The following is a 9,530-nucleotide window of genomic DNA, read 5'->3' as shown; positions in this document are numbered from 1 at the left end:
TTAAAAAATATAACCAACAAGAAAATCAAAACTTGGTAGTAAATAAAATACTTAACTGCTATTTATAACAGTTGAGGAGGTTTCTAGGACTAGTTTCTTGTATTAATATAAAATGCATAAAAAATTCCAGAAACACAGCAAATATTGCCCTAGATTACAAAGCTTGTATTTTACAAAAGATGCACATATTTAGTGCACATTAAAGAAGAGGAATACAAAAGTTAAATAAGTCCATCCCTTCTTATTATTGGCTATAATAACATCAATTGATCATGCCCTTCTCCAAATTCATCTCCATGGTCCTGAAAAATTTAAATGAATCAGTGTAGATGAAGAAAAATACCTTCCGTTTTACCACACATTAGCCTTGTTGGTTGAAATATGAGATTTTTCTGGAAACTATACTCATCTCTTTGCTTTTAGTAGTGTATTTCAACACTTAGCCAGGATTTGTGCCAAGAGATAGAGGCATTTGTCACCGAACCTGTTACACCACAAGAGTTTTTTTTTTTTAAAACAAACTGATGATTGCCCAACAGAAAACTGTTAACTTACTTGTGAATTTTCAGAGGCAGAGAGTTTTTTATTTTCCTTTTTGGCTTCTGCAATGCAATTTCACCAAGTTTTTAAAGATATTAACTTCATTAACCTGCAACAATCATCATTTTAAAGTAGTATATTAAAACTGTCAGATGGGTCAGAAATAAGGTTTACGTAGCTCAAAATTATCTCTGACAGTGGCAAGATTTAAGCTTTTGAGCCAACCTCAACAGACCGGCAATACAACTCAAATTATTAACATAATACATAATGATAAATATTGCTCTCCAAAAAAAGCAAATTATTTTCCTACTTACAATTTTTTGCAAAAGGTCTACTATAAAAATATTTTCTTCTCTCTTTATTTCCCTGCCACGATAATGTTAAACCATATCTGGAGCTTCCTCAAATATCAGGTGTTAAGAGCACAACATTCCATTTTAGTTGGAACACTGCTTCACATAGTCAATGTGTATTTTCGAGGCACTATAAAAACTCTCAAGAACAGTAAAAGAAAAACATTCTTCTTGCCTACAGATCTTTCAGGTATATTTCCCCTCAAACTTTTCTAAATTGAATGTTGTGATAACTGGTTTTTCTTCGTTTTCCATGGTACAGTCCTTAAGTTATTTTTCTTTTACTCGGAGCCACTCCTTCATTTTCAACTTGCTGAGCAGGCAGACTTTTGGTTTCCATGGAGACTGAATTCCTGCGGCTGCGGGTAGGCATTCTTGTTCCACCAATCTAAGAGACGAAGCAAAGAACGGGATGGCTTAACATGTTTACATTCTTAAACACAGTCAACTCTATTATTTACACATGGACTAATTACCTTGCAAATGGTCCTTTATATATTTTTAATCCCTAGCCACTTAACTGCTTCTAAGCAAGCTTTAATCTGACAGAGTTTTAAAGTACGAAACTTTCAAATAACAATCAGGGAAGGAGATACATCAGGGTAAATGGAGAGAAGTGAAGAGGAAAACCACACTTTGTGCTAAACTTGGGAAAGTTTGAAACGCTAAATGAGAAAATGAGGGAATGACAGGCCTTTAGAGCTATGTGCTTACAATAATGAAACTGAAGGGCAGGAGAAATGAAAAATCAGAAGAGAGGGAAAGGAAATATAAGAAGGTCAGAGGTGGTAAAGAGAGAGAAGAAATTATGAAATGGAGAAAGAGACAGATTAAGAAAAACAGAAGAGTCCAAAAAAGAAGGATAAAAAGAATAAAGGTGAAACGAAGGGAAAAGAAAAAAGACCCCAATTTGAAAGGAAAATTCAGAGGCTGGAAGAGAAGAGCAAGAAAGAAAGAAAGAAAGAAAAGGGGAAAGGAAAAATTGGAAGGCGATTACAGAGGATGGGAAAAGAGGAAGAGGGAAACAGGGGGAAGAAGCTTTGTTGGGGTGCTGGTTCTACCTTAATATCTACTCTTCCTCAGCACAAGTTGCTACTCACTCCCACTTTTTAGCTCACACAGTCTAGGGAAGAGAGAGTGTATTCTTAGGATGCAATCCCTTGCTAACTGCAGTCCCACTGAAGATGAGGTCTGGAAATACTGTCATCCCCTTGGCCACTGGAAGAGTATAAAATTTTTTAATGGGGTAACGGAGAAAGCCAGGCCTTACAGAGAAGGACAAAAGCTGCACAGCCTGAAACCATTTCCCCCGAACTTGTCCATATCTACCTCTATTTTCTTTAGTGACCTTGTACCCCCTTCTATTTCTTCACATCTTCTCCAGTGTGTTTCAGACCTGGAAATGATTGTAATTCCAATCACACTCTCTCATATTCCTTACACAACAGAAATATTACTAGCATTGCCCCAAGAGGCTACTGGCTCACTAATCAAACTCCAGCTACCCTCACCTAATATCTTGTCTCTTTAGGGGCATTTTTTGGTTTACAATAAGATGAGTAGAAAAGACAAACCTGAATTAGGGTTTGAGTCTGCCAGTCTGTCTGTCTGAATCTGAAGAACTTTTTTGACATACAGATTAAAAAATTGCTGTGATTTTTAGATTATGTATACCACTCCCCACTCAACTGGTATCTACTATAAAAGTATACTGACCACACTAATTGAATCTACCATATTGCAAGCATTTTGACCCTCTATGTGTATGTGTGTATGCACATGGGTGTGTGTGTGTGTGTGTGTGTGTGTGTGTGTGTGTGATCCATATTTATAGCAAAAGTTGTGGAAGGAGAAAAGGGATAGGCAGAGTCATTACAAAAACACTAGAACCAGAAGAAGTCCGGAGTAGCACAGGAAGCAAATGGGATCCTCCTATTAAGCTCTGCTTGATTCAAAAAGAGGCAGACACAGGCTCTACTGGGGTATCTCTCAGGATTAGTGCTTAAGGTACTACTACACAAAGGTGACATCTGAGTTCAAGTGGACTAGGGACTAAGGAATCGTATTATAGGCGGAGATATCTGTCATATGAGTTTTTACATCATGAAATAAGTAGATCATTTCTGTTCCATATAAGATCTTATGTCCCAGGGTTTCCTGAAGCTCTTGTCTTTTCCTTTGCTGCTAAAGATGGAATCCCCATCTGTGCTTATTAGCTTGGTAGGACTAGAAAGTCTCATTCCCATGGCCTTGCTAGGAGGAAGTAAGGGAGAAAGATGGGGTAATTCCTACATATGTAGGGCTAGATTGTAGGGAGATGTGTAAGAGATCACCAAAAACTTTCCGTGGGCTTAAAAAAACATCAAACCGGGCTTCCCTGGTGGCGCAGTGGTTGAGAGTCCGCCTGCCGATGCAGGGGATACGGGTTCGTGCCCCGGTCCGGGAGGATCCCGCATGCCGCGGAGCGGTTGGGCCCGTGAGCCATGGCCGCTGAGCCTGCGCTCCACAACGGGAGAGGCCACAGCAGTGCGAGGCCCGCGTACCGCAAAAAAAAAAAAAAAAAAAAAAAAAAAACCATCAAACCAAGCACTAGTTAGCTAATTGTCTACTGTACCTAATGTTTGGCTGTACAACAACCTGGTCCTAGACAATCTCACTAAGGATTTGTCCTTGGACAAATCTTCAAAAAACCACAAATCAACAAATGCTCAGCATATACATAATTAAGCTGTTTATATTTATGTGGTCAAATCCTGAAAACATGGAATTGTGTCAAGACATTAAACTGTTCATTTTCACTAGAGAGGAATAAGCCACTCACACAGTTAAATGTTATAGGTGAAACTATAATCAGACTTTTCTAAGTTAAAACAAAATCATTCTCTTAGAAATAACATAAACTCTTCAGAAAGTTTTCAATTATTTTTAAGTTAAGAAAATATTGCCTCAAGAGGTTATAAAAATCACTACTTATATTAAATTTAAACTGGAAATAACCAACAAAAACTAGCTAAAATGACTTAAAATACTAATAACTCACTTTCTACATTCTTTCACTTGTCCCAACTAGTTAACCACACTTATATATTTTCTTGGCCAAAGTCAACTAAGAATGTATAAGAAGTTGTCATTTCTAAAAGGATCCTCTCAGTAATAACATTAGAATGGAGAAGTGAAAAACATACACATGACAGATGTTCTGTGGTAAACATATTGAGAAGAGTAGAGAACTCAGACAATAATTTTGGTTCAAAGATTTCTGGCAGCAGGGAAGGAAAATGTACTGTGTTGCTCACTGAACAGTCAGATTCACTTGTAGAGAATAAAACTTTTCCTTCAACTAAACTCAAACTGGAACTTCTTACATGATATAAAGAATGAGTGACAGGGCTTTCCTGGTGGCGCAGTGGTTGAGAATCTGCCTGCCAATGCAGGGGACACGGGTTCGAGCCCTGGTCTGGGAAGATCCCACATGCCGTGGAGCAACTGGGCCCATGAGGCACAATTACTGAGCCTGCGCGTCTGGAGCCTGTGCTCCACAACAAGAGAGGCCGTGATAGTGAGAGGCCCGCACACCGCAATGAAGAGTGGCTCCCGCTTGCCACAACTAGAGAAAGCCCTCGCACAGAAACAAAGACCCAACACAGCCATAAATAAATAAATTAATTTAAAAAAAAAAAGAATGAGTGACATGGTAAAGAGTATCTCTAACCATGGTTTTACAAAAGTTTCAGATAGAGAAATATCATTCAACTGGTATTTCTGGGGAAGGATTCTATAAAGAGCATAACATTAATTGTAACTAAAATATTGAGTGATAAAACACTTAGCGTTAAAACACAATTTACATCTTAACATTTTATTGTACTTAAAAAATTTTTATTTATTTATTTAATTTTGGCTGCATTGGGTCTTTGTTGCAGTGACCGGGGACTATTCTTCGTCGTGGTGTGCGGGCTTCTCACTGCTGTGGCTTCTCGTTGTGGAACACGGGCTCTAGGTGCACAGGCTTCAGCAGTTGTGGCGCGCAGGCTCTAGAGTGCAGGTTCAGTAGTTGTGGTGCACGGGCTTAGGTGCTCTGCGGCATATGGGATCTTCCCGGACCAGGGCTCAAACCCGTGTCCCCTGCATTGGCAGGCGGATTCTTAACCACTGCACTACCAGGGAAGTCCCTATTGTACTTTTAGTAAGGCACTGCAGTCACTAATTACTAACACTTCCTTTTATATTTTCCCATATCCTACTTATTAACTTTTAATTGTATCATCATAATTTTATTGCATGTATTCTGCAAACTGCCTCAAATATTTAATGAAATGAAACAGTATACATAAATAAAAGTTACCAAAAAATTATAACTTTGCTTTTCATAGGCACATAGGGATTTAACTATGTGGTTGCCTTACCCATGCCCTCACTGGGGAGGCTAATAGAATTTTCTTTAGTTGACTCATAAACCTTACAAAAATAAAAAGTTCCATTGACATGATGACTGGGTTCAGTAGAGCATATAACTTTATCTATGCTTCCTATAGATATTATTTTTAGAATGGTATTGTGATTAACATGGCAAATGTGGACATCAGGATGCAATATTATACAGTCAGTGAAACAGATTAATAATAAACAACCTAATGGAACATTTAATTTCAAAAAAGATCTTACCTTTTGTTGTGTTGTGGGACCTAGTGATTTAGGTGGAAAAGTACAAGGTATTCTTCCATGATGGATATGATATGGTAATAAGAGACTGGGGTCTAACGGGACCCAGGGAACTGAGAGACTGGAAGGCACACCAGGAAGGCTGCAATGTGTTTTATGCAAATTGTATGCTGTCCTAGTAACTTTTCCATCAGAGGTCTTGTAGATCCGGAGTGAAGAATCTTCTGCTGCGTGAGACAACAAGTAGGAACCCTCCTGCAAGCTAAATCCACACAAGGACACTCAACTCATTGGTTCACTGTGTCAAATTCAATAGCACTTTCTTAATCATAATATATTAATAAAATTGAAAACAATTAGAGGAATGGGATACCACCTCTAAAAACACTTTTATGACCAAATAAGATTTAAGAATCTTTTAAACTATTTTCATGCCTTTTTCGCAACTCATTTTAGTTCTTATTCCAAGTTCAGGATATATAATTATTTTCTTTTCACTGTTACATCAGTTAAATTGTAAAATTTCAAAAATTTAATGGGAAACAGTCTGCCTAATTCTCTAATCCATGGACAACACATAAAGAAAAGTACATATACATATGAGTACATGAATACATATAGTACCATTCCTATACACAACATTTAAATTAATTAAACAAACACTGCACCTACTTTCTGTCTACTAATAGGTGAACAGAGATAGAAAAGTGAATGTGACAAATTCACTACACTGAGAAGTTTAAGTGGCAGAAACAGTCAATGGAACAATCACAATACGAGGGGCCATGAGAATAACAGCAACCAAAGCAGTAAACAGGGACTGAAAGTTTATCATGAGCTAACGACGACTGTACTGTTTATATCCATTTCATCATTAAATTCTCTAAAACAAACCTTTAAGGAATAATATTAATTATTAACCTCATATTTGAGATAAAGAAAAATCAGACATGCTAAGTAATTTGCCCCAAGTTCTGAGTGCAGAACCTGGATATAAACCCAAGCAGTCGAACACCAAAAGCCATACCCTTAATTATGATCCTCTATTGTCACAATAATAAGTTCTGTCAAATCTACATTTTCCCTTTCTCTTTAGAAAGCTTTAAGGAATTCTGTGTAACAACATAAAGAGCTAAAAGGATACGATTAATATACTGTGTTTTTTGGGGGATTTTACATTCTAGCTCAAAGGTACAATGGAAGATATCAGTTCTTTCCCACAATCTATCATTAAAAATAAGGATTAGTCATACTTACAAGGATCTTCCTACAAACCTGATAAGTTTTTCATTAATTCATTACCGTTTTTAAACAGAGAAGTAACAGGTATTGGCAAAAGTGGTTCAGAGAACTATTCTTATTCTCAGAGCAATTTTCCCCCAATCATTTTCTATTCCCATATAAAGAAATGAATAATAATTGATTTGACAGTGGGAATAAGTAACATTTCAAACCCTGAGCTTTTATCAGTGAAACATTGTATCTTAACCTCCTTCACTAAAAATGAAGAATGCTTTGCTTTACAGAGAGAATTCATGGAGAATGAGACAGTTCAAGAAAGAATATCTTAAAAGTGCTGCATGGGGGCAGCAATGTACATGGATGGATACAAATATCAGTAGCCACAATAACGGCCTCCCCAAAAAACATACATCCCAAACCCTAGAACCTGTGAATATGCTACATTACATGGTAAAGGGGAATTAAGATGGAATTAAAGTGACATTAAGGTTCCTAATCAGCTGATTTTAAAATGTAAGATTTTCCTAGATTATTTTAGTGGGCTCACTGTAACCATGAGTCCTTAAAATGTAGAAGAGGGAGGCAGAAGAGACTCAGAGGGAGATACGGCTTTGAAAGAGGTGAGAGTGATGTGATGTGAGGAGGACTCAACTCGCCTTCCAAAGTCTGAAAAGGGAGGAAAGGAAGAGCACCACAAGCCAAAGAATGCAGGTAGCCTCTAGAATATACAAAAGTCAAGGAAACAGACCATACCCAGAGCCTACAGAAAAGAAGGCAGAAAAATGACACCTTGATTTCAGCCTGGGAAGACCTGTTAGCCTCCTGACTCACAGAACTGCAAGACAATAAATTCCCGTTGTCAACACTAATTTTGTGGCAATTTGTCACAGCTGCAGTTGAAAATTAATGCATAAGCTAAGATATTGATATTCAAGTTTCAAAAAGCACTTGGCAAATTTCGTGTTTACGCATTACTTCACATGAAGAATGGGATATATAAAGCAAAAATCTTGCCACAGAATCACAGAACTGAGGAGTACTTAGGAAAGCACTGAACTCAACACCATCATTTTATAAATAAGGAAACTGACATCTAGTTGCATAAAAAGTAGGAGAGCTAGAACTTTGAGGTTTTTGACCTTTTGTTCAAATTCTTGAATTGTTTTTTAGTTTATCTTTTGGTAAGGGCGTAGGACAAGGAGTGCAAAGGTTCATATAATGAAATGGTTTGATAAATGATCACGTGGAGAATCTATATTCTAAGATTTGCTATGGACCGAGTGACTAGCCTCTATGTTGCTTCCTTACCTTGAAAATGTAAACAATATAGCTATGGAAGGCTGACTAATATTCCCCCAGGATGTTTACATCCTCTCTCCAGAACTTGTGAATGTTACCCATCAATGGCTTTGCAAATGCAGTTAAGGATGCAACGTGACAACAAAAGCAAAAATTTGAGTGATGTACTTTGAAGATGGAGTAAGGGGCTACAAGTTAAGATATATAGGTATTTCTCCAAAGAAGACATACAGATGCCCAACATCACTCATCAGGGAAATTCAAACCAAAACCACAATAAGATACCACCTCACGCCTGTCAGAATGGCTATCATCAAAAAGACAAGTGTTGGCAAGGATGTGGAGAAAAATGAACCGTTGTACACTGTTGTTGGAATTATAAATTGGTGCAGCCACTTGGGAAACAGTATGGAGGTTCCTCAAAAAATTAAACATAGAACTACCGTATGGGCTTCCCTGGTGGCACAGTGGTTGAGAATCTGCCTGCACGGGTTCGAGTCTTGGTCTGGGAAGATCCCACATGCCACGGAGCAACTGGGCCTGTGACCCACAACTACTGAGCCTGCACATCTGGAGCCTGTGCTCCGCAGCAAGAGAGGCCGCGACAGTGAGAGGCCCGCGCACCGCGATGAACAGTGGCCCCCGCTCGCCGCAACTAGAGAAAGCCCTCACACAAAAACGAAGACCCAACACAGCCATAGATGAATAAATAAATTAAAAAAAAAAAAAGAACTACCATATGATCCAGCAATTCCACTCCTGGGTATCTACCACAAGAATACAAAAAAATTAATTCAAAAAGATATATGCACACCAACGTTCACTGCAGTATTATTTACAACAGCCAAGATATGGAAGCAAATTAAGTGTTCACTGATAAACGGATAAAGAAGATATGATACACACACACACACACACACACACACACACACACACACACACACACACACACAATGGAATATTACTCAGTCATAAAAAAGGAAATCTTGCATTTGCAACAACATGGATGGATCTAGAGGGTATTATGCCACATGAAATAAGTCAGAGAAAGACAAATACCACATGACTTACTTATATGTGGAATCTGAAAAACAAAAGAAACAAACAAAACAAAATGAAGACAGACTTACAGATACAGAAACAAAAGGGTGGTTGCCGGTTACGGGTGGTGTGAGTAGGGAGAAATAGGTGAACGGGATTTAAGAGGTACAAACCTCCAGTTATAAAACTAATAAGCCCCAGGGATGTAACACAGAGCATAAAGAATATGATCAATATTATTGTAATAACTTTGTTTGGGGACAGATGGTTATTAGACTTATTGTGATCATTTCACAATGTTTGCAAATGTCCTATCACTTGCAGGTTTATGTAGTAAACTTGAAACTAACATAATGCTGTACACCAACTATATTTCAATTAAAAAAGAAA

The 9,530-nt window shown here is 37.8% G+C and overlaps 1 protein-coding gene across 6 annotated transcripts in view; it reads right to left on the bottom strand.

Moving 5' to 3' along the window:
• Positions 1-562: 562 nt before the first annotated feature.
• ICE2 (interactor of little elongation complex ELL subunit 2) overlaps positions 563-9,530 on the bottom strand; it is a 67,753-nt gene continuing 58,785 nt past the window's right edge. For 5 of the 6 annotated variants that reach the window (XM_067029750.1, XM_067029751.1, XM_067029748.1 and 2 more), the window contains 2 exons: positions 5,562-5,820; positions 563-1,284 (listed from right to left, as the gene is read on the bottom strand). In XM_067029750.1, coding sequence (XP_066885851.1) covers positions 1,162-1,284; positions 5,562-5,820 — 382 coding nt within the window. In that variant the 3' untranslated portion in view covers positions 563-1,161. The remainder of the gene's footprint in view (positions 1,285-5,561; positions 5,821-9,530) is intronic. The other variant, XR_010839798.1, reaches the window with a different exon arrangement.

The sequence above is a fragment of the Kogia breviceps genome, chromosome 3 (assembly GCF_026419965.1).
Source record: "Kogia breviceps isolate mKogBre1 chromosome 3, mKogBre1 haplotype 1, whole genome shotgun sequence".
Taxonomy (NCBI): Eukaryota; Metazoa; Chordata; class Mammalia; order Artiodactyla; family Physeteridae; genus Kogia; species Kogia breviceps.
The sequence above is the reverse complement of the archived record's forward strand: the minus strand, read 5'-3'. Positions and strand labels throughout refer to the sequence as shown.